Source organism: Epinephelus lanceolatus, chromosome 18, assembly GCF_041903045.1.
Source record: "Epinephelus lanceolatus isolate andai-2023 chromosome 18, ASM4190304v1, whole genome shotgun sequence".
Taxonomy (NCBI): domain Eukaryota; kingdom Metazoa; phylum Chordata; class Actinopteri; order Perciformes; family Serranidae; genus Epinephelus; species Epinephelus lanceolatus.
The window spans coordinates 40,531,607-40,557,727 of NC_135751.1; the positions used below are offsets into that span (position 1 = coordinate 40,531,607).

Sequence of the window (26,121 nt, forward strand, 5' to 3'; positions counted from 1 at the left end):
TAAAATAAAAATGATTGAAATAATTGTTTAATAATATTTCAGAATTAAAAAATAAAATAAAAATAATTTAAATATTGTTTGATAATATTATAAAATTATTTTCTGAATTGAAAAATTAATGAATAAATAAAATGAAATAATTTTTATTGATTGATTGATTTTTTAAATTATATAATAAAATTATTTTCTGAATAAAGAAAATAAAAATAAAATAAGAATAAATGAAAGAATTGTTTAATAAATAAATAAAGTTAAAAAGATTAAAATAATTGTTTAATAATATAATAAAATTATTTTTAGAATAAAAATAAGGTAATATAAAAAAAATTGAAATAATTGTTTAATGATATAAAATTATTTTCAGAATAAAAGACATAGTCGATTAAACAAAATATTAGAAGTCCAGTCTGTAAGATTTAGAGGGATTTAGTGGCATCTGGCAGTGAGGCTGAATCATCTGCAGAGTTTCTCTCCAAAACAAATGAAGCCAGTGATTTAAAGCGGGATAAACACAAACACTGAATGAAGCAGTTTCACGATAAAGAAATCAGTGTTTTTCTGATGCTGCTTGTCGTAGATGGGCTTCTTACAGCAGTGGCTGACACAAAAACATGAAAATGTAAAAGTCCTTCTCTTGAACCAGTGTTTGATTTTTAGTGTTCTGGGCTACTGTAGAAACACGGCGATCTCTGTAGACGACGACCCGCTCTCTCTAACGACTCATTCTGAGGGAACAATAACATGACTAAAGAAAACATACTGATTATTTTTATATTTACTTACTTATTATGTTCCTAACTAGAGTAGCAATATGTGCATTAAATGAAAGCTTGTCATCTGTCCATATACCCAGGTGCTTGTATGAGGTCACTCTTTTAATGGAGTTACTGTCAGACGTGTGTGAGTGAGCTTTTGAGAAGACCATGAACTTTGTTTTCTGAACATTTAAAATCAATTAAATGCTCAGAAAACAAAGTGTATGGTGAACATCTGCACAAAATGTTCAGTCTCTCCAACAGTTGTTGAGATATTTCTGGACCAAAGTGGTGGACCGACTGCGTGTCGACCCACATTAGCGTCTCTGGAGCTCTGCCGCTTGGGAGGTTAAAAAAAGCCATCAAAGTACAACAGAAGCGATCGATATATTATTGTCTACATCTCTGTAGACGAGGACCTGCTCCTTATGTAGATGTAAACGTCTCATTCTAAGGTAACAAAGACACAGTCATTCTTATTATCAGGTGATTAAAGGGATAGTGCACCCAAAAACAAAAAGTCAGCCATCTATCTACTCTAAATATCTCCATACGCAAGTGCACACACGTGAGCGCGGTGCCCAGAGAGGCAGTCAGAGCTACAGGCTACAATGAGGCTAAAAACAGAGTTCAAATGACGTTTTTCCAAACAACTTTTTATGTCGGGGCTTCAGGACACTTGGATCACTACGGACGAGCAGTACGGAGATATTTTGTGGTTTCAATTATGTGTTTTTGGACGTTTGAATCTGGGGCGCCGTCAGCCTCCATTAGGTGGAGTTGTGTTGCTACCTCCTCTCCCCTTGGATCTCTGCAAGTGATGTGAGGACTCTAAAACTTCACCTGAGCCTCCCTCGGCATATGGGTGAGGAGATAATGGCTGAATTTTCATTTTTGGGTGCACTATCCCTTTAAGCACGAAAGAAAACATACTTATTATATTATATTCCATTTCTGACGATATTTATCCCCCTAAATCTGACACACATCACAAATCACATTATAGTGTCCAGTCCAGTATTAAAATACATCATGGTTTAAGTTCTGTGTTAATTCCCAGGGCTTTGTGCTGAGCAGTCTGACCTGTTTCCATCCGAGCGTTAGTTACTTGGATGGAAACAGCAACAGATGTGGAACTAACACCGAAATTACCCCCAAATTCCCGCCGACGCTACGCCATTCCTGGCTGGACTCACTGTTTGGCGGCACATTTAGTTCCAGTATCAACCCAATTTTTGCATGTTTTATGATCACTGGCTCGCATCTGTTACCGAGAGCACAGAGGAGCGTTTGAAGGGGTTTAACACGTCGTAAAGCGACACGTTTCCTCATCGGTTGGCCTCATTTATCCAGTCGTGCAAATGAATCATGAAAGAAAAGGAGAGGGTGTGGACATGTTAACATCGTGGCATGTGTGTGCACGGTGATATGTGTGAGTTATTGTGTGTATAGCTCTAATTGTGTTGTGTGCGTCAGTGTGTGTGTGTGAACTGTGAGCAGATGGCGTGTGTGTGCTACCTGCTCAGGAAATTCAGTCCTGGAAGCGTTGATGAGGAGGGAGGAAGCAGAGAGGGTCAAAGAGGATCAAACAGCTCCTGCAGTTACCATGCTGACACACACACACACACACACACACACAGAGTTCATCTGTCCGATAGTATTTATATGCAGATGAATTATTAATGCTAATTATTTTTACTGAGACATCAGAGTTTTGCACTTGTTCACAAATCACTGTGTGTGTGTCTGTGTGTGTGTGTGTGTGTGTGTGTGTGTGTATGTGTACATTCATGATGCAGCACTTTGCGTTAATGTGTGTGTAGGCAGATTTACTGTGTGTGTGTGTGTGTACGTGTACATCTGGCAGTCAGAGGATGAGGTTGGCAGAGCTCCCACTCGTACCCACTCTGTCCTTATATGATGTCTCTCACAGAGCTTCTGTCCTTATTTGATGACACGGGGGCGGCCCCGTCCTGTTATGATGTCACAAAATGAAGAGGGAGGTCATGAGTGCGTCGAATCCAAAATTAGCGTTCAGCCCACACACACACACACACACACAGGAGCACACAGACATGATGGAGAGAGGCGGCTTTCTGTATCTTAACTGGATCTAAATCAGCTGATTGTGTTGTGTGTCTGTGTGTTTTACACATGTGTTTATGACGTTGTGAAGTGGGAGGAGTTATTGTCACCTCTCCATGTAACTGGTTGAAAAGCTTATCTGTCAAAACAAACATTTACACACACTCACGCCAAGGACATGCTTGGATTGGTACATTTAAACAAGCAACAAGGCAGCTGACCTTCTAAAGTGCTGTTCCTTATTTTCTGTCATTTATATAATGTCACATTGTCAACTGTTCACATTAAACGTGGCCAAAGTTTCAAATAACAAGGTAAAGATATGTAAAAGTGTTTCCTCCCTCTGAGCAAAAACCTTCGACTTCAAGCTGACGTCAGCGTGTGATGGTTTTCTTTATATGGTCATCTGTTCCAGGCACACTGCTGCAAGTGCTTACATTACATACACTGCTACATGTAGCTACATGCTAATGTCAGTGAAACCTGTAATCTTGGTTGCAGATTTCAGATTCCCACTAGAACAGTTTTTGGTTTAGAAGTTTTCATTGGTGATTTTTCATGTTAGAAAGTGCCGCTATTCTCCATCTCAGTCATTACCCGGCTACATGCCACATGCTAACGTCAGGGAAACGTAAATGTAATCGAGGTTGCTAACGTCTTAGGGCTGCCCTTTCAAATGTAGAGATTGAAATTGTCAGTTGGAGACCCCTCAGTCGACTTTGATTGCTTCAAGTTGAGAGTTTTTCTTTCTGCTAGTCAGTGTGCTGTGCAGTGTACTTCCGGGGAGGTTTTGGTCCCAGATTTTGCTGCAGAGTGAACGCACTTGACTTTCACGCTACTATTTGGTACAGACCACTACTGACATGATGCAGTGGCACAGAAGATGGAGAAACTCTCAATCGTAAGGTTCCGAGATAACATTATCTTCTCTCTTCTGCGTGAAAGTGGTGAATTGACAGCTAGCACATACTCAGTATAGCCCCTTTTACACTGCCAGATTTTCGACGAATGTTGAGCCGTTTTGCCGGCAAGCTGCGAGCGTTTAGACACACAGAGCCGGATTGGCGAGTTGATCCGAGGTGCGCAGTTTTCCGCCTCGTAGGGTAGACATATTGGAGGAACCCTTTTAGTTTAAATGGACAGAGGCGGCCTTCCGCAACGGGAGGGGCTGTTGATGACTTGTGGGAGGAGCTGTTGATGACGCTGCACGTGCGAGCCACTGGCGGTGGATAAACAGGAAACAGCTGATAGCAGGAATTAGCGAGCAGCTAGTAGCAAGAGGGAAACACAAACCTGACAGACACTGTAAAGATGAGCAACTGGGGAGACAAGGAATTGCGCGCCCTCCTTGCCCTCGCAAACGAAGCGGCCATTAACCGTCAGATGACGGGGACGGTGAAGAACGGGCCGACTTATGAGAGAATCACTGAAGGACTGACCAGCCGCGGCTTCCCTCCCACGTCACTGTTTACGTCACACGCTGAGCTACACGTTTTGTTACTTGCTCACGCCCCCCATTGCCCCGAAAAAGGCACATTCTGTATAAACAAAAGTAGGTAGGCGGCATTTTGCTGCACTCCCCGATTTTGTTTTTATACTGCCAATGCTGAAAAAACACTGATTGGGCTTTCCTGCAGATTTGCACAACTCCTTTTCCTACCATATGATACATTGTGTCTTTTGTTTGATAGCTAGTGTCGGCAAAAAAATGTTGTTGCACATTTGCAATCCGTCCTTAGCACTATTAGTTTGTTTATTATATGATATGAATGTTCTGCTGAGCCCGTTCAACCTTCAAATCTTTATATGACAACAACAAAAAAAAAAAACAGGACTTGTCAAATATTCATATTAAATGGCCGAATCTAATTCAGTTGACATAACTCTGAGTCAGGTACAGCCCTACAATGTTTCTCCATGATTTCATGTTCCTTTTGGACCATGTCTGGTTGTGAAGATTTTGGTTTAGAAGTTTTAATGCCTCTATGATGGTGAAAGCAGTGGCTGGAGTCAATATGTTTTCGGGTTGTCCATTCATCACTCTGGAAGGATCCTTGTTACCCATACATGTTAAATACGATATCTCAAGAACGCCTCAAGGGAATTTCTTCAAATTTGGCACAAATATTCACGTGAACTGAAGAATGAGCTCATTAGAAATTTTTGTCAAAGCTCGAGGTCAGTGTGACCTCACAGAATATGTTTTTGGCCATAACTCGAGAATTCTTTTGCTTTTCCAAAGGCTCTGTTTGAAAGATGGAGAGTCATTCATGGGGCAACATTTCATCCACAACATATCCAACCAGGAGCTTCATTACTTCTTTGTAGCTGCAGCTGTTCACGAATAAAATCCGGTTTTGGTTGTTTAGGCAGTGTACAGCTGCAGCCAACCTCCACGGCCAAAGAGGGCTCATTGTTGGTACGGTGTATTTCCTGGATTGTTTGAGGTTTGAGGATGTGTCCGTGCAGTGCGACGATTACGAAAATGAGTTTGCTGATGTGATTGTTGTAATTTAAGTGAACAGTGATGTGATAACAAACGTAATATTGTAACGAGTTGTTTGGTTTTGGGATAGCTGTAATATTATTATTATTATTGAAATTTTATTAGTAATGAGCCACACTACTCTTTACTGGAAAAAATATTATTACTGTAACAAGTAGTCGCTTTGACAATGTGTCTATTTCGTTACCTTCTTCATTGTCCTCTCCTCACTATACGATACCTCGGTGGGTGCTCTCAATCGCCCAAGTTTGCCTAAGCACAAAATAAGAAGAGGATTACTAAGGTTAAAAGACAAAAGAAAAAAAAAACAAAGTTCAGTTAAGGATCATTTTGTTGAAGAGTTTAAACTTCTGAACCGACATGAGAGTGCAGTTCTGCAGCATTCCTGATTTAATTCTGCTGGGTAACGTTCAAGACTAAAGGCTCTACCTTCATAATGCAGAATAAATGCATGAAGACAGGCCCGGCTTCAGTGCCTGCCAATGTAATTTAAATGCTACGACGGAAGAACAGAGAGGAAAACGATTGCATGAGAGAGAAGAAGTGCTATCACCTTTCTCATCTGTGGACCCGGAGGGAAGGATGGCACAAGAAGAGAGGAATAAACGAAGAGAGAGGGTTTGGGAGATGAAGGAAATAGTCAGAGGAGGGGAAACTGGGACAGATCGATCAGGGCCAAGACAACAGGTCTACATTCAGAGAACACTCCAGAGTCCAGTGCACGATTTTCCATCCTCACTGCCAGGGAGGGAGGAAGGGAAAAGAGATTGAGAGCTAAGGCTATAAGCTAACGGGGCCGAGCAATGTTCTTTTCCTTTCATTTCCCCTCCTTAAATGTATTTCATGTGGTAGAACAAAACAAACTCCCTTGTTTTAGAGTCGTCTGTAACACAGAGTCAGTCTTCCCCAGGACAGATATTATATAACAGCGCAGCATATTAAGAAAAGCAGTGACACTGTTCTCTTTCCTCTCCCATGAGGATAAAATCAGCCCATTTTTGCCAGGGGTAAGAAAACAGAGAATCAGCAGACTGCAAATAATCCCCCAGTAAAAACCACGTAGTCTCTTCTACCTCCACTGCCTCTATCTCATGTTTGGGATATCTAACCTTTTCTAACATTCACAGACACGACAATTAACAACATGCCCTTCGGCTCTTCCTGACCTTTGACCTTTACTGGGACACTTTAACGGGGAGCGATCAATACCCCATCAGGACGCAGGGTGGTGTTGAAATGTCACTTATCTAAAGAGCCTAAGAGAAGTGTTCCGAGAGTAAGACAACCTCATTTAAAATCACACAGATGTTGTAATAATGCAAATGACTAAACATCCAGCCAGGAACAGAACATTACTCAACAGTATGTCATGATGTTTGTTTAATTTGTCTCGACAAGGAGGGCAATTTTTAGCCTCGCTAGCAGCATGGTTTCATGTACAGCAGTGAAGGTGTTGGTTTGTTGGTCTGTTGGTCTTTCAGGTTGTTGATTTGTTGGGTTGTTGGTTTGCTGTTTTTTTGGGGTTGTTGGTTTGTTAGTCTGTTGGTTTGTTGGGCCGTTGGTTTGTTGGTTTGTTTGGTTGTTGGTTTGATGGGTCATTGGGTTGTTAGTTTATTGGTTTGTTGGGTTGTTGGTTTGTTGGTCTGTTGGTTTGTTGGTTAGTTGGGTTGTTGGTCTGTTGGTTTGTTGGCTAGTTGGGTTGTTAGTTTATTGGTTTGTTGGTCTGTTGGTTTGTTGGTTAGTTGGGTTGTTGGTCTGTTGGTTTGTTGGCTAGTTGGGTTGTTAGTTTATTGGGTTGTTGGTCTGTTGGTTTGTTGGTTAGTTGGTCTGTTGGTTTGTTGGGTTGTTGGTTTGTTGGTACATCAGTTTGTTGGTCTGTTGGTTAGTTGGTTAGTTGGGTTGTTGGTCTGTTGGTTTGTTGGCTAGTTGGGTTGTTAGTTTATTGGTTTGTTGGTTTGTTGGGTTGTTGGTTTGTTGGTCTGTCAGTTTGTTGGTCTGTTGGTTTGTTGGTTAGTTGGGTTGTTGGTCTGTTGGTTTGTTGGGTTGTTGGTTTGTTGGTACGTCAGTTTGTTGGTCTGTTGGTTAGTTGGGTTGTTGGTCCATTGGTTTGTTGGCTAGTTGGTCTGTTGGTTTGTTGGTTAGTTGGGTTGTTGGTTTGTTGGTTAGTTGGGTTGTTGGTTTGTTGATCCGTCAGTTTGTTGGTCCATTGGTTTGGTTAGTTGGGTTGTTGGCTAGTTGGTCTGTTGGTTTGTTGGTTAGTTGGTTTGTTGGGTTGTTGGTTCATTGGTCTGTTGGTTAGTTGGTTAGTTGGGTTGTTGGCTAGTTGGTCTGTTGGTTTGTTGGTTAGTTGGGTTGTTGGTTAGTTGGGTTGTTAGCTAGTTGGTCTGTTGGTTTGTTGGTCTGTCAGTTTGGTTTGTTGGTTAGTTGGGTTGTTGGTCTGTTGATCTGTTGGTATGTTGGCTTGTTTGACGTTGGTTTGTTGGTTTATTGATCTGTTTGTTCAGTGATCTCTTGGCTAACTAGCACAAAACAGTCTCCCGGTTTCCCTTTTTGGATGACAGTTACAGACGGCCACCATCTGTTCTCTGACGTTGAAGTTTGGTGTGTCTGGGCTTTAACATACAGGCTACATGCAAGAGAGAGAAGGGGGAGGGGTGCCCTATATTCAGGTTCGAGCATCAGCCCCTTAAAATGTCTGTGCACGTCTCTGACTCCTGCTCAGTCTTAACCCACTTGTTTATATTTCATTTTTCAGTTTGTATTCTAATTTTTTTTGCTTTATCTTGTTACCGAAGGCAGTACACCAACATCCTGACTCACACACACTGAGAACAAACCCTGAGAACCCCCAGAGGTTCAGCAATTTTAATTGACTTTATAATACCAGATTTTTATTTCTCAGTTTTTTAAAGATTACTTGCCTCCAGCTCTTTTCAGAGAAGCCTCTCTGCCTCTGTGGGAAACTTTATTTTCACATTTCCGCTGTTCCACTGTTAAAAGCCAAACTGACTGTTGAATGTGTGGTTGTCAGCCGGTGATGGTTGTTGTGTTGTTCTGTTTTCAGTTCAGTTTGACTTCACGCTGCAGCAGATACTGTCCTCGCTGCAGGCAGGTCTGGGCTGCTAGAAGACTGGGAATACATATGGCTGCTGTCAGACGCTTTGACAGTGACTCCAATAGACCTGCAGTCAGTGCAGTGTTCAACGTCACAGCAGCTGTGTGTGAAGCAGAGAGGGATAGACAGATGGTTTTAAAGTGTGTGTGTGTAATTTTTATCTGTGCATTAAAGTGTGCATGGCATTTTCTGGTTTGACATGAACGTATTTATGATTCTCAAAATGCGTGTGTGTGTGTGTCCATCCAATGTGGCTGCAGATATGTGGGTGTGGAGTGTTAAAGTGTGTGTTATTTAGCTGGCCGGCTTCATCATAACCATGGTTTCACTGTTTGTTATGACAGTCTACGACTGTGTCCAGCATCTCCGAGCAACGCACACGTACACAGAAGTGTAGACGATCTGATGCAATAGCAAAACCTTTGAAGGGAGGTATTTATCACCCAGTTTGCCTTTTACACCAGGTGTGTGTGTGTGTGTGTATGTGTGTGTGTTCAGCCTGATTAGTTTGCTGAGAACAGAGCTGCAATGATTAAGAAGTTTGAGTAATTTTTTGAGGAAAAACAAGTTACAATTCTTTGATATTTGCTCCTTAAATGTGAATATAATCTGGTTTCTTTCCTCGTCTGTGACAGTAAACTGAATATTTTGGGTTGTGGACAAAACAAGGCATTTGAGAACGTCCTCTTTGGCTTTGGGGAACACCAATCTTAAAGAGGCAACAGATAGGATTTGTTTTTTTTTTTTTAGCTTGGCGCCACCTAGCGTCAGTGGTGTTGCGTTGCAGTGTCACAACGACCAAATTGAGCGTGGGGATCAGAGATAATGAATAAAATGTAGGCTGTAAAGCCACCAGTATACCTCTATGTATATGTAGAATGAGAAGGTGTGTGGACACTCTACTAAATAAATGAGTAAAGAGACCGAGCAACAATTATCAGATTTATCTGAAGAAAAAACAAATAGTAATGCAAATAATTATAGCAGAATGCACAGTACCAGTACAAACAGCTCACAGTAAATGATACCAATATGTACAGTATCAGTACAAACAACAGTAGACACAGTGGAATTATACCAATATGCACATGTAAACAGTCCCCATTCTAGAATAAACGCTACCGTATGGAAACCATGCGGCCGGTTGGAGCTCAAATTGAATGGGAAACAAAGTCCAGTGTTCACTTAGCTGGGCGTAACTTAGCTGGGCGATGTCCGTGGATAGCTGCCTCCGTGAGAAGAGAACAGAAGGAAGGGAGGGGGGTATCACTGTCCAAGGGCTGCCGTAGAATGGCAACCAGGATGTCAGCCGACCAACAATCGCTACCCGCTCCCTGGTTGCGGCGATTTGCGATGCTGGCCAGCTAGGAATGAACTAGCAGCCAGTACAGTACAGTCCTCTCTGGTCTAGCTAACATTTAGCCGTGTTACTTACTGATCCATTAGAAAGAAAGCTAGCTGGACATGGGTTTTGAAGCCTCTTTGGTCACGGAGCTCCCTCCATCTCTTGAACGCCTGACTGAGGTTTACTCTTGTTTTTCCTCTTCTTTTATCACTCTCCTTTTTGCTCTTCTTTGCCTCCTCACACAGAGGAGCTCCTTTTCTTTTGCTAGGCCGTTTTTCACTTGTCTCCAAACTTTGTCCGTCTGTTATTGTGCTCGTGACTCAACTATCTCATGCCCAACTCCTCATAAGGACCAGCTCCAGTCCCTGATTGGCTGACTGACCAGTTTCACAATACGTGACGCATTTCCTGCTGTAAAGCAGATTGTTTCCGCAAAATTTCAGCACCGGTGGCAGAAGCTTATTGCACAGCCACTAAGTAACCTATGTAAACGCTGATAGTCTCATTTTACTGTGGCCACTGCCCTGTGCAACCCACATTATTTTCATAATGATATATTTAGGAAAAGATGCTATCTATTGCCTCTTTAATTTTTTTTGTACCATTTTCTGGCACTTTATAGACAAACAACTTATTGATTAATCAAGAAAGTAACTGAGAGATCAGTCAGCAATGAAAATAATCATTAGTTGAAGCCCTCCCTGAGAACAGTGAAGGTATTGACTCTCCCCTGCACACACACACACTGCACACAGGACTGTTTGAAGCTTATTATTATGCTGGTTTGAACAAATGGACTCTGCTCCTCCAGTTGTAATATTGCATGTTGCAGCAGATAAATATAAGTGCCACTGCTGGTTGTCCTACTTATGCAGTCGCTGTCTGAAAGAAACATCATTAATAATTAATGAGCCATCATGTGTTAGTTATTACTGTGAGTTTAGACTCCATTTATTTCCATGTCGTCCACATAGATCATTAAATGATGAGGACCTTTTGCCTGCGACCTGCAGCTGTAGCCTCAGTCTGTTAGCACTGTATCACGTACGTAACCATCATGTGCATTCGATGATATGTTGCTGCAGCAGTAATCCTGTCAGGATTACTATTGCAACTGCTCCTCGTAGCTAAGCAACCAGTCCAACACATTCAGGCACATTTTCTTGTTGTTAAAAAGGCATTTTGGGAAATGTAGGAATGATACAGATGAGGCAGCGTGAGTCAAAGTGCACCCACCGAAATAACTAAAGAGAAAATGAATCCAAGAATCACTCAGAGTGAAGTTTTTTCTCACAGAGGTCAAAGACACCATCAGAATAAACGAGGGGATTTTCATCCTCTTCAGTGGGTGTGTCTATTTTCCTGTCACATAACAGGGCAACATATGACCAGGGGTCACGTCTGACGGTCTCATGACATTATGGAGTGAAAAGGTCATGGTTAACGGCTGCTGGACACATGTGGAGCTCTGCGAACAAAGACTAGTGTGTGTGCACGTGTTATTTGGGAAGAAGCCAGTCATTGTATGGAGCTTATCGACGCTGCCGAAGATCTTTAAAGCTTCTGTTTGTTCCCTCCTTGTCTCTCTTCTCTCTTCGAACATTTCTCTGACCTCTGAACTTTACTTCCTGTTGACACAAAACTTCACCACACCTTCGTATTAATGCATGTTAGTGGATGCATATCAGGTTCCAGTGTGTTCCACCCTCTCACAGCAAGAAGCACACAGACAGAGGATGTAGATAGTGGCTTTGAAAGCTCTCGATCTGTGTGTGTGTGTGTGTGTGTGTGTGTGTGTGTGTGTGAGTGAATCCCTGCATTTAGCGGCCAGAAATAGCCTGTTAGGAAATCAATGTTCCTCTGCCAGTGGCGCTGGGAGCTGTCTCCTCTACAATAGAGGGACTGTCCTGTTTCCTGCACCCTGGAGGGACTGTGTGTGTGTGTGTGTGTGTAGAAACAGAAAGCACAGACTCATCTTGGCTGTGCCTCGGTTCTGCATCATCAGCTGACATTAGACATAAAAACAAAGGGTAGAAAATAGAAGTAGATGAAGGCTGTGTTCTGACTTCCTCTACCTGTAAATAAGGCCTCGTTCAGACTGCCAGCCTGAATTCATTTTTTTTTTTTTTTGGCACATTCTGATTTTACCCAGATGGATTTTAAAAAGTCTGGACAGCAAAAAAAAATGGCAAAAAATTGAATTCCTCTTCAACTGAGATCCAAACCACATGTGGAGGTGGTTTAAAATGAACGATTCCGATTGGATTTCTACAGTCGCGTCTGCTGACACTTTGCAGACACCTCTGAACACTCGTACGTGACAGTGCGATTGTTTGGAGGGGAAATGTTGGACCTTAGTTCCTCTAGAAGCTGTAGAGACACTGAGGCTTCGTTCAGACTGAAGACAAATCACATTTATATCTCCAGTCAGATCTTTGAGACAAACTGTCTGCACTGTTCTTTGCATGTGATCGGATCAGATTTGTGTGTCCAGACATGGCGTTGGGTGACGTGCAAAAAATTCATATCTTGGTATTTACAGGCTGACTGGCAATACACGATATATGTCTCGGTATTTTCTATGAAATGTGCTGCATGTTTTCAGCTGCAAGTCAAAGCAAACCGTACTAATGAACCTTCATTAATATAGGCCTGTATTTTATCTCCAAGTGCACGTCACACACTGAGCGAGCCGCCTGTTAATGACGCTGTGGGCTAATGGGCATGTAGCTACTTCTATGTTTCAGATGATAGGACCAATGAAATCTTGCCGACTATTAGAGGGCAGCCGTACTTGAAAATATATTAATATTTCATACTTAAACAATTAAGGATAGACCGATAGATCGGCCAGCCAATATATCGGGCCGATATTTGAGTTTTTTACTTGTATCGGCATCGGCCGATACGCGTGTGGGTTCGCGGATTTATTTTTCCCTGGCACTTTTTTTCATTTGAAAGTATGTGGTTAAGTTGAACAAAGCTGTTGAATCCTACTGTGTACAGTAGTTGTTGTTTTATTTATGCTTCAGCTTAAATATTTGTTTATTTTATAAAGACATTACTGGAAGATTTAAGAGCACTGAACTCTTTTTTTATTTGAATGTATAATAATAATAATAATAATAATATTCTACCTGTTCTACCTCATCTTTCCATCTTGTTTTAGTATTTTTTGCTGTTCAATAAATGTTTCTTATTTTAAACTTGAGACCTGTAATATTTGTTATCATTGTGTCATTTTTTTGATGTAAATTGAGGGAGCAAAAGCAGTATCGGCCCCAAATATCGGCTCAAGAAAATCGGCAGTCCATAATCGGTCATCGGCTAAGGGTGATGGAAAAAAATCAGTATCGGCATCGGCCCTAAAAAATCCATATCGGTCTATCTCTATAAACAATATCACACTCGAGCTTGTGATGTTATACTCGTATATCGTCACGGCTGTGATTCGGTCAAAGACAATCACAGCCATGACGATATACGAGTACAACATCACGAGCTCGAGTGTGATATTGCTTTTATACAACAGTTCAACAGTTAAATAAGCATGGCTGATTAAGAAATGTTGAAAAATGAGGACAAAATAGATAATTTAAGCATTTTATTTGTCTTCCGCCAACAAAAATAGTTCCCTCAGGACTCCGCTGTCACCGTTGCTATGTAACGCAGACATGGTGCGCCAGGCACTTACTCTTTATACACATTTATCTGCATATTTCCATTAATTGTGCAGCCGGTGAAATAAGTCTCTGGTGACTGCATGGTGGACTGTTGCTTCACAGGCACAGCCGACTCTGCCTTCTGATCTGACAGTATGTTGCTCCGTCGTTTCCTGCTCTCCATGGATGGCTTCCAGTAGCTTTTTAACAAGCTCTCAGACCGGCAAGACAAAAGGTATATTTAGGACCCGACTCTGACAGTGGCAGTCGCCCTGAGGCTGTGATTGGTGTAGATAGCTGTTGTCCCCGCCTCTTTACACATCTTCGGCAGCATCTGTGCAAGTGAGTTTATTCCCAGCGGAGCTTTAGTGTACCAGATATTGTCTGTATGAGCTGCTGTCATCCTGGGCTTCAGGTAAAAGGCATTTGCATCTGGTGGAAGTTTGTTTAAATACTTTTCCAGGGATGCAGCGCTGATTGATTGTTGATTGCAATCAGCTGTGAGGCGGAGTGATACATACACAGTGAAATAACCGTGATGTTGTACTCCAATATCATCACAGTTTTACTGTCTCTCGACCAATCAGATTGCAGGGCCGGAACTAACTGTTGTATAAATAGTCATTAAATCACCCAGTCCCAATATTTACAGTATAAGCTAGGTGAACAGTTCGTATGGTTTTATTGAATTTTCTGTGGCTTGGTTTTGATTGTGAATTCTGCACAGTAGTGAGCATGCTCTGAGTGATGTGGTCTCTCACACTGAGAGACAGATATGATCTCCATGAGGGCCTGAACTCAAGGAAATATGACGCAACATGACTCATAATAATGAGTCTTCTATTCTGGGCAAATGAGGAACAAATGCGTGAAAATTATTATTATTTTTGCTTGAAGATAAAAGAAATACCCCTCCAATAGAATAGAATGATGCTGTCAACATTAGATAAAACACCTGTATTGCTGTGTTACATACAAAAACATCAACTATCACTTACATGCTGCAAAATCTTAACGTTCCACTTTCTTTGTGTTTCAGAGCTCCTCGGTTCTGCAAAGAAAGTGAATGTCAACTTCCAGGATACAGACGGGTGAGTGACTCTCCCTTACTCCTTCCCTTCTGTCCTCATCTTCTCCTCTTCATCCACCCTCTCCTCCACTCCTCTCCTGGTCCCATTCATATAAAAGCTGTGTTATCATGATAGTATTAAAAGCAGAGGGATTAGCCCAGATAACACTCAGCTAAAGTTCAGCATGGTGTGTTTTAGAGTATTAATGTTATTAAAAGCCTTGCATGTGTGCAGTATGTGTCTACGTGACTGTGAGCAGCACTTGTTCGTGACGTACTGCTTCAAACAAACAAACAAACATGAAATGGAGAACTGCGGCCACGTCCTCACAGTCTGGTGTTGCTGTGTGACTGAAGGTTTAAAGGCCCTGCAGGCAAACTGGAGAACAGGTTCACAATGTAAAATCAGATAATGTCCTTTAGGATGAAGTTTACTGCTGATGAGAAACAAATAGGTGACAAATACAGAATGAATGAGTGAGTGTGGCATTTTATGTTTCTGCAAACCACAGATATGTTACATTTTTACATTTCATACATATCAAATCAAAGTTTCTGACAGTGTGGTCAGAAACATGCACACCAGTAGCCTGCTGGAGGTCATTGTGTAGGGCTCTGGCAGTGCTCCTCCTGTTCCTCCTCACACAAAGGAGCAGATAGCGGTCCTGCTGCTGGGTTGATGCCCTTCTACGGCCCTGTCCAGCTCTCCTGGTGTAACGGCCGGTCTCCTGGTATCCTGGAGGAGCTGAACTACCTGATTGGGCTGCAGGTACGGCCTCATGCTACCAATAGTGACAAGGACACTAGCAGAAGACCAAACAAGAGAAGAATCGGTCAGGAGGATAAGGAGAGGAGAGAGAGGAGGCTTTTACCTGACTGCTGATAAATTCTCAAGAAATTTTGGCACGTTTTGTACGTTATTATGCAGAGGATATGTTAAAACATTATGTTTCCTTATGGTCAGACAACATTATGGCCAACATGTTGTTATGTTTAGGCACAAAAACAGGAAGGTAAGGATTGTGATTTGGCCTAAAATAGCCGGTATTGATGGTAAAATCCTGGCTAGAAATGCAGCAATGACTCACTAAAAAAACACCAGTTTTGTTGGTCTCAAGCTGTGGTCTGCAGCGCGGCAGGTGTCTCGCCAAGGTGACACAAATTGTCTGATCACACTGTGATTTTACTGACTCACTCTTTCCCTCAGACACACAAGTCTCATAGACTCACTTGCCGATTGGAAATTGAATAGCAAACATCAAGGTGCACTTCCTGATTGGGCTGTGCTCGCAGTTAACCACTAAACTTTAATCAATTAACTGTTGAGAATATTTCTGACCAGTTACACACGTCCACATCTCACTATATAATGATGAAAACTCTGTGTGTGTGTGTGTTCCACGTTTTTCTCCTCACTGACTTGGTCAATCCATGTGAAATTTGGCACAGTGGTAGAGGGTCATGGGAGGATGCCAATGAAGCAATATTACATCAATTGGCCAAAGGGGGGCGCTATAGCAACCCATTGAAATGTCAAACTTTGAATGGGCATATCTCATGCCCCGTATGTCGTAGAGACATGAAACTTTGCACAGAGATGCCTCTCCTCATGAGGAACACATTTGCCTCAAGAACCCATAACTTCCGCTTATATAGATTTTCCGCCATTTTGAATTTTTTGAAAAACACTTCAAATGGATCTCTTCCTAGGAAGTTTGAGCGATCTGCATGAAACTGGGTGAACATAATCTAGGGACCAATATCTAAAGTTCCCTCTTGGCAAAAGTTGGAAAACTTACTAAAACTGAGCTTCTATAAGGCAATGAATATTGCGGAGGGCGTGGCTCATCACATAAAGGTGTATAACATCTCAAGGGTTTCACCCATCACCACGCAACTTTGTAGGCATATAACCACACATAATCTGAGGGGACCCCTCCATTATTGACCCCATCAAACAAAATGGGGGCGCTAGAGAGCTGATTTCTTATCTAGGCCTAACCGCCATATGGATTTTTACTAAACTTGGTAGATATGTAGAACAGGACGCCTCAAGGTGACTGGAGAAATTTAACTCTAATTGGCAATTGGGTGGCGCTATAACAACAGAAAAATGCTTCAAAATGGCTAAAATGCGACCGATCGCTGTGGCTCCCCCTGTGGACCAATGTTGTTGGTTTTTTTTTTCTAATTTTTGGTATGACTAAGTCATGTTATGGTATGCTGTTCCAATGGGTATGGACTAGTATAGGTTAATTTTACCACTCCTCAGTTTAAGGATAAGGAGAGAGCAACTGTCTGTGGACACCACATGTAAAACCATTCCCTTTGTGGCGGTTGTCTTGCTTTTGCCTCTCCATTGCACCTGTTGTCACTTTGATTTGCACCAAAGCAGCTGAAACTGATTCACAATCACTTGTGCTTCCTAAATGGACACATTGATATCCCTGAAGTTTCACTGACTTCCTGTTAGACTGTGACCATTGCATTTTTTTAACAGTGTAGCAGAGAGAGAGACTTCCTGATTGAGCTCACGCTGAGCTTCATGCGTGGAATATCTTTTGTGAATGGGATTTTGAGACGGTGGAAATAACAGTTGGAAGTTCATGTTGCTCTTTGTGAGTCTGCCTGAAAGTGTATCCCAAATTAAACGTGTCATTAAATGCTTCTGGAGCACTGACGCTGTTCCAGCTGCTGGTGTCAGCCCTCACTTTCTCCATTCATTTGCAGTATGTGTTCATCCATGATACATGACGGTGCATCAGGAAGCAACACAAGGTAGAAATGCAAATTCCTGCAGCCATGAGTCACGACAGCTCCAGCCCTTGTGAGTAATTTTAGCGGAGCTGAAAGACTGCAAACTGTGCTGAATAAAGTGGTTTCTGTGAGGATAAAGATCAAAAGTAATCCTCTCAGCGCCACTCTGTGTGAAACTGAACAGTGTAATCTAATTAGTGTGTTTACTGTTATTGCCTCTTCGGCCTTTAATTCTTCCCACAGTATTAAGTGCTCCGTATTGGCCGATGCTCACACGACTGTGTATGAATAAGTCATAAATAAAGTGTATGATAGAAATGCACAGAGCAAGTTCGGTTTTGTTTCATAATGAGCACACATGGCTAATGAGTCTGCACAAGCGTATTCATTTTAGATTCATTTACTCTTCTTGGCAGTCGCTCGGAGATTCGTAATGAACTCACTATGAAAAAGAAAAAACTCTTAATTTGGATCTTTCACCACAGACTTTCCTGGTCTGCTGTGTGTGTGTGTGCAGAAAACATCATTTCCTAAGTGGTGTCAATCAGCTGGAGTTAGCACGTCGTTAAAAACAGCAGGAATCCAACAAACTGTGGTCAGCGTTTTTATGTTATTAAGATAATTAGAGAGCAGCAGCAGAGCGGAGACGGTGAAATGTAGGAGAGAAATGAACAGAAATAGAGAGCTCGTCACATATAGGCTACATGTTTGGACGTACAGAAGTGTGTGTCACACGAGAGACTGAAGATGTGACAACAACAAAGCACTTAGAGTGTGCCGAGGATAAAGATCCCTCTTTATAAACCCTGACAGGGAGATCCCCACTGAGACCTTAGAGTACATTACAAGAGAGCTCCACTGCAATTATATATGCACTGTGTGTGAGTGTGTTTGTGCAGGCGGAGAGGTTTATAAGACAGAGAGAGCCGGGAAATGTGCAAGATGAGGAAAAAAAGAATAAGGAGAATGCTTCATACCAGCACAGCAGGGATAAACAGCATATACAGTATATGGTACAGTAAGGAAGCAGTGCAAATTTAGGATTCACATGCACCTAAAAATTTGGGGTGGATCTCACTGAAAGCCAAACACAGGGGCAATACAATGCAGCCACAAAGAAGAACACACGGCACTCAATTTCTGAATAACAAATGTTACATGGACTCCGTAAGGTCACATTGTCTGTCACCTTAAGGAAACCTTGACAAATAATAATAATAATGATAATAAAAAAACACATCTGCAAATTTTCTTCTCCAATAACCACCACATCGGTCACCTACACCTTCATGTCCCATAACTCAGTTCCTCATGGCATTTGATAATTATCGACATTACGGACACCAACATCAGACCCGACTGTAACTTCAAACAGAGGTCATTTTTATTTAATATGATCAGCGATTTCCGAAGATACTAATTTTTGCTCCTTGCACTGCTGGCACGGCTTCAACCACGACCAGACTTTCCTGCAGATTTTCAAATGACTTTTACCTGACTGTCGATCAGTTTTCAAATTGACCATCCAACCTAACTGTAAAAAAAAAAAAGAATGGTATTGTACATTCATGCAAACGTTTGTGCATTATTATATATTATGTTCAAACAACATTGTGGTTAATGTGTTGTTTTAGCTTGAAATACCTGATTTTGATGGTAAAATCTGGAAATGCAGCAATGACTCACTGAAAAACCACCAGTTTTGTTTTTGCTGTCTTAAGCTGTGGTCTGAAGCTACGCTGTAGCCTACACCATTGTGAGCATTAAACACACATTAAACACACATTAAACATGGCTTAATAGAGACAGTTTCAAACACAAGTACACAAATCAGCTTCACTATAACTCACAGCATTCACAGACAAACACTTGTCTTTATCTGGACACATTTTCCCCACAAATACAACATGCTAACATTATTAGCACAAGCCTATGGCATTTTACATTGTATATATTAGCCTAGCAGCTAGCAGAGATTTCCTCTGCTCATATGAAGCCAGGGACAACAGCAACATTTAACAAAGGTAACGGCACATAATTTGGCTCCATTACAACTCACAAGGTTCACTGACAAAACAACTGTCCTATACTAAACACATTTTCCAAACAAATACAAAATGCTAACGTTATTAGCACAAGCCTATGGCATTTTACATTGTATGAATTAGCCTAGCAGCTAGCAGAGATTTCCTCTGCTCATATGAAGCCAGGATAAATCACACACAAGACTTAAAATGCTATTTTTGTGGAGGCTTTATTGTCTTCACAATTTATTGTTTCTTATCTGTGAAATTAAAGTAAATCAAAGCTTTGTTTCCACTGAGGGAAATGGTTCTGGCGAGGTGCACGTCATGGCTCTGTGTGGATGCAGAACCTATGCTGTATTTACAGCATCGATTCAACGCAGAAGTATGAATACCACATAAGGTGTGATTAGCTTTAAATTTGTTGAAAAATCCTGATTGGGCTGTACTAGCAGGGTCAACAGTTAGCCACTAACCGTTGCCACTGCTAATGGCATCCTGACCCACTGTGGTGGGGCAACGTTACTGTGGAAACATGATGGCCACCCTCCAGTCCTGCCTGAGGTGGCCCTGGTGAATAAAAGGCTTCATGAGCTGCAAAACCTTTGTCTGTTATATAAGCACCACTAGTTGTGCTGACACTGCTAATGGTGCTAACAGAGCTAACAGTCTTACCAGAGTTAAAAATGCTAAATGGGTTTTGCAATTCAAAATAAGCTGTTTGCCTTTCACCTGCAGAGGGTGCCCATCAACTCCCACCAGACCCGGGTGGTGCAGAAAACTCAGGGACAAAATGAACCTGTAGACTGACATGCACAACCGGTCAAATATATTCTTGGTGGTTAACCAGTTAACTATTTGCATCCCTACTACAGAATAATCAGGATTCTTCTTGGTCCTCCCAATCTAACACACCACGGTTTCCTTCAAAATGCACTAAACGCATAGTAGGAACAGCAGAGTGTCATCAGCATTGTATAATTAAAGTTGTTGGTTGGTTCCTGCGCTCAGTGACTCTTTGCCTTTAGGAGCTAAACAGGAAATTATGAGACATGAAAACACGGAAGCATTCTTGAATAAAAGACACTTCTGTGCTCAGTGATTTCTGCCTTGAAGGTAATCATGTTTATGAGATGCCTTTTAACAGCTGAGTCATCTTCACACTTACAAAATAGTTTCCTGGCGGTGTGGCCATGAGGTCTGAGACGTGAAAGATGCCTTTATTAAAATAGATTGTCACCTTGTTAGACGAAGGCTGAATGAACACTTGACGGCATTAACACACCTGCGGGGCATCTCTGCGCTGATGTCATGTTTGAGAGGGAACAGCCGAGATGACGTCTCCGAACACAAAGAAAAAACTCTTTCTTAGATGATGTGGAATCTGTGGAATTATCGTGTGTGTGTTTCATGGCCAAATAAAACCTGCACACGCACATGCAGAGTGACAGACGCTGATTAGCAAAGAACAGAGACACAACATGAGATATGAGCCAGGAGGATGAGGACACGTACTGTAAGCGCACAGGTGCAGATGGGAGAGAAGACTAATGGATGTTGTCTTCTTTCCTTCCTGCCCAGTGTGTGATTGTCGGAGCGGGGTGTTTGGGGGAAGCATAGGAGGAATAAAAATCCCTCATTACTGAAAATGGGTCAAACTGTGTGTGTAAGGGCGTATATATATATGTGTGTGTGTGTGTGTGTGTGTGTGTGTGACAGGTGAAGAGGACCCGTGTAGAGCTTGGTAAAGGGTGATCGTGCAGCAACAGAACAGCATGAAACAATTGTGTGTCGGTGCTAAAAATGGATCAAGCCAGGCGGAGGTACAGTATATACTTTGAGAGGAGCAGAGGACTTTGAGAGGATGGTGATAGAGAGATGGGAGATAAATAAACAGAGGCAGCTGGTGAGAGGAATTGGAAAAGCGAGATATGAAACAGAGTTTTTGGTTTCTGAAATGATGATACAGACGATGTGGGCTGAGAGGCAGTGGAGCAGTGATGTTGTGGTTAGTGGGGTTTACAGTGGCTTACACTGACCTCAAAACTCCACAGCAATGCTCCTTCCTTTATGGTGCTTTCACGCCTAACCCGTTTGGTTTGGTTCACTCGAACTCAGGTTGGTTCCCCCCTCAGTGAGGTTCGTTTGGGCAGGTGTGAACACAGCAGTCACACTCAGGTGTGCACCAAAACAACCAGACCCAGACCTTCTTGAAGAGGTGGTCTCAGTCCGGTTCCAAAGGAACTCTGGTGCGGTTGGTTTGTGGTGAGAAGGTGTTCCGACCTGGATGTGAAGCAACTGCACTCACATGACACATTGTTTTCTAGTTGGAGCCGCGCCTCGTTTTCAAACTGTATGGTTTGACTAAAATGAACAATGACAGCAATATAGTCCACGATGAGCAGCGCTAAAATCAACCTGCGTAGTTGTCCCTCCATTGTGACATTAGAAAGTGTCACATTTATCTTGCAAGTGTACTCTTCTTCAACGTTTGCTTTACTTCCTGGATTTTTCCCACATGGAAATTCTGACCAATCAAGAGCAGCTTTCTCACACAAGGCATTTGATCTGGTCCTCTTGTAAATGCTGCCGTGAGAACACCAACCAACTCTAGGCAATTATACAACTTATCAATATCTCCTCCACAGTCGCCATGTTTGTTTTTGAGTTTGTTGTTGTCATACACTTTTGACGCTGGGCTGCCCCCTGGTGGATATATTGGTTAACATCCATGCCAACGTAAAGGGTGCATGGAAGTATGTGGGCAGTGACGGTAACATCGTTTGAAACAGACGTATACATTTTCGTACGTAAAGGGAGCATAAATGAGCCTTTAGTCTCTTACACAGACACCGATGACATCAGCACGCTGGCTGACTCTGTCGTCTGTGGACATTCCCATAGGTAAGTTGAAATAGAACTAGCGCTGGCTCCCAGCGGCAGTGATGTGATTGGATCCAAATCCGTGTACTTCCGTGCTTCCTCGACCAACGGCTGATTAGCTTTGCCTTACACCTGCCTACACCGGAAGTTCCCCAGATTGTTGTCCATAGTACAACAGAAAAGGAAGTGTTCAGTGCATCGCAAGAAGAGATTAGAATGGCTATGATTTCATTTGATTCAGCTATTGCAGAGCTGCAACGTCCACAAGATTGGAGAAATTAAGGATTTACAGAGACTCTGTCTAAAATTCCTTGCGCAGGTCTGGATATCCTGGCCCATTTCTATTACAAAAGGAAAGACGAATGTCCCCAGACTCCCATTCTGAAGTAAGGGAGGCTGGTCACACGAGACTACCTTAGCTTGTGATTGCTTTGCATCATGCTTACAGTTGGATAGACACACAGCTAGTATCTTGTCTTTTAGGGTGCTTTCACACCTAACCAATTCAGGTCGGTTTGAGCAGTTGGTACGGTTCATCTGGGCTGGTGTGAAAGCTGTCAATCGAACCTCTGTGTGGACCAAACAACCAGAGACACCTCGAAAAGGTGGGTCTCGGTCCACTTCCAAACAGACTCCGGTGCAGTTTGTTTGTGGTGTGAAAGAAAACAAACCAACCACAGGATTTTATGAGATCAGAAAAAATGCAAATGCAAAAAACCACCAGCTTTTGGTGGCAATGAAGCCGCTGGAAACGCAGCAACAGGTCTAGAACATTGATCTCCAGCTTGGGGGCCGTCTCACCTAAGTGCCTGTCTAGCTGCTTCCCCATTGTCAGTCTTTATGCTATGCCAAACTAGCCAGCTGCTGCGGTAGCATCATATTTAGCATGCAGATATGATAGTGGAATTAACTCTGCTAGAAAACAAAAATGTTGAACAGCTAGAGATGTAAGGTTCTGAATGCTCTGCAGAATACCACACGGCATTTGTTGAGTTCTGCAACAACAAATATTTTGTCAAAACCTCATCTGTCCTCACTCTTTTGTTATTAGCAAAGAACAATGGAAAACATTGTATTGGAATTAGGCTTCTCAGTTTTAGCTGACTCTCACCACAGTGACAGACATCAGCTCCGACAGATTAGATCAGCTGCAGCTAATTAATGCTAAGGTTACATGATCAGACATCTTTGAGGTGGAGTTATTTTAGCCTTCAGTTACTTAGAGTTAGGAATTAGAAAATGTTTTTGTGAATGCTACAACCTTCTCACAAATTATCATCATGCATTTGTAATCTTGTTTTGAGCATCACAGACCACACATCAGCTGTCTCTGGTGTTGAGACTGATTTCTTTCCATAACCTTAAGAACCAAGAAACCAAAGATGGCATGATGGATTGTGACATGATTTACTGCACTGCAAAGTCGTTTTCTCACATGATCTCGATCTGGACAATCAGCTCTAATGTCTGGAGATTTTTGTTCACACATCAGGAGATTGTCTGACTGAAAAATCGAAGTGTTTTGTTTATGAAGCTGATCGTAATTTAGTCATGAACTTTGGTTGTGGTTCCTTGAATTTGTCTGACTTTTTTGGCACCAACAGAAGTTCCCAAAACTCATCATCTCTTCTCTTAGAAATTAGTAGGCGTCTTTGCGTAAATGACCCTTTTTCTTCACCCTCTGATGTTTGTATACTTCCAGTTTCTCTCCAGTGCCATGAGAGACACATCATCAACACGTCCACCTGCTTGCTGTGAATTCTCCGGACAATCCATTCACACATGGGCTCAATCGGACATTACACAGACTCTGCACTGGGGAGCTGGCAGGATAAAATCTGTTTAAAGTCCGGTCCAACTGATTTGGTTATTTGCATTCTCACATACAGCTCCTCCAGGTAATGATGGGTTCTGGGTTGAGGTGCATGTGTAAAAGGGGCTCAAGATGAACCCCCCCCCCCCGCCAAGAAATGTGTATTTGGGGTAAACCTTCATACATGAACATACATACATGAGAGGGAAACTCAGGAGAGAAGAGGGTGAAGATGAAGGTTGGGATTAGTCTCAGGTACTGGAAGCAGCAGAGTGAAGGATGTAGAGTAAACAGGAGGAGAGGAGATGGGAGGAGGCATAATGGAAGAGACTGGAGAGGAAGTACAGGAGGATTAAAAGGGGATGAAGCTGTGGAGGGAAGCATTTGAAGGCTGACGAGGGAGGAGAAGAGAGAGATCTGTGGGACGACGGACAGAGAGAGGGAGAGGAGGCGGATGTAGGAGAGGAGAAGAGGAGGGGTATAAATATTGCATAGCAGGTTTTACTACTTGGCAAAAGCGAGGGCTTCCCTCCCCCTCCCCCTCCCCCATACATGCACCCCGCTGACACACTCTGAAGGCCTGCACACACACACACACACACACACACACTCAGCTCAGTGCTGCATTGTGTAATGCTATCCCTGTTTAACCCTGGAGGGGAAGGCGAGGGGAAGAAGACGCCTTCATCGCTGAGATGCAGAAGTGGGTGATGACACATGCGCAGTCGTCTGTGTGTTCAGTGTTTGTTATGATCAGATGGTTCAAAGTGCTGCAGTCAGATTTAGGGCTGCTGAAGATGCAGACATCTTTACTTTATGTTTTATTTTAAGCTTTGATCACAATCCAGACACTTTTGTTTTTTATGCCTCCTTGCTGTGGCATTATGTTTTCGGGTTGTCTGTCCGCCCCATCCTTGTGAACTCAATATCTCAAGAACCCCTCAAAGCTCAGACCTAGTTAAAGCTTAATATGAACGTGATATAATATTCTCTAAGAAAGCAGAGGACTCTCTTTTTAGGCCTAAACAAAAATGGTATGAATTGGGAGAAAAGGCCGGGAAACTCTTGGCTTGTCAGTTAAAGGCCCGAGAAGCTTCTCATCATTTGCAGGAGTTAAAGATAAAACAGGCAAACTCGCCACCACCCACGAGGAGGTTAATCTAACCCTCTAAAGAATACTATGAAGAACTACACCCTGCAGATGGTCAGCCAGACAATAATAAAACCAAAGCTTTTCTTTTGAGCACCTGAATTTGTTAAAACTATCTAATGAAGTCATGCAATGGCTGGACCGGCCGATAACAGCTGAGGAATTGCTGCACATGATCAAGTCATTATCTGGCCGCAAAGCTCCTAATGTAGACAGAATACTATGTCAGCTTTATAAAACGTGTGCTGAGCAACTCTCCCCTGAACTGCTTAAAACTTTTGACTCAGACATTAAGGAAGACGATTGCACTAATTCTAAAAGAAAAAAGGAAAAGACCCACAATAATATGGGAGTTATCGCCCTATCTCTGTGTGCTGTGATGGCAAATTGCTCACAAAACTTTGACAACCTCATAAAAACAATGACCCACCCAGACCAAGTGGGGTTTACCAGAGGTTGTAAGTTGTCGCCCCAACGATCAGAATAGTTTTACCTCAACAGGTGGTGAGATGGAAAGACTTCTCTTGTAGGTTAACATCAGTGTTAGTATTACCTTTCCACTAGACTTGCACCGATTACAATTTTTTGGGCCGATACTGATTTCCGATTTGCAGAGTGTTTGGACAGCCGATTCCGATTTCATTTTTTTCAAATCACCACAGCGCACAAGATATTGCAATATTTTCTATCAGAACATTTTAACCAAGATACAGCCAGCTTTTCAATAATCATCTAAAACAAACAAACAAACAGTGACACAGGTTAAGAAATATTTTCCTTTTTGCTCAAATATAACTTCAGGTACAGTATTAAAATAAATAAGTAAAAAAGGCATACATAAATAAAAACATAGATAAATAAAATAATAATTTGTGGTGTATAGCGTTTGTGGGTAATTTCTTGAATAGACAAAAAGGTAAAAATATCTCCTGTGGAAAATTCACACAGGTCTTCAGG

The 26,121-nt window shown here is 42.2% G+C and overlaps 1 protein-coding gene across 9 annotated transcripts in view; it reads left to right on the top strand.

The window, feature by feature from the left end:
• caskin1 (CASK interacting protein 1) overlaps positions 1-26,121 on the top strand; it is a 157,326-nt gene that overhangs the window by 75,377 nt on the left and 55,828 nt on the right. For all 9 annotated transcript variants that reach the window (XM_033644418.2, XM_033644419.2, XM_033644421.2 and 6 more), the window contains exon 2: positions 14,508-14,559. In XM_033644418.2, the coding sequence (XP_033500309.1) occupies positions 14,508-14,559 (52 nt within the window). The remainder of the gene's footprint in view (positions 1-14,507; positions 14,560-26,121) is intronic.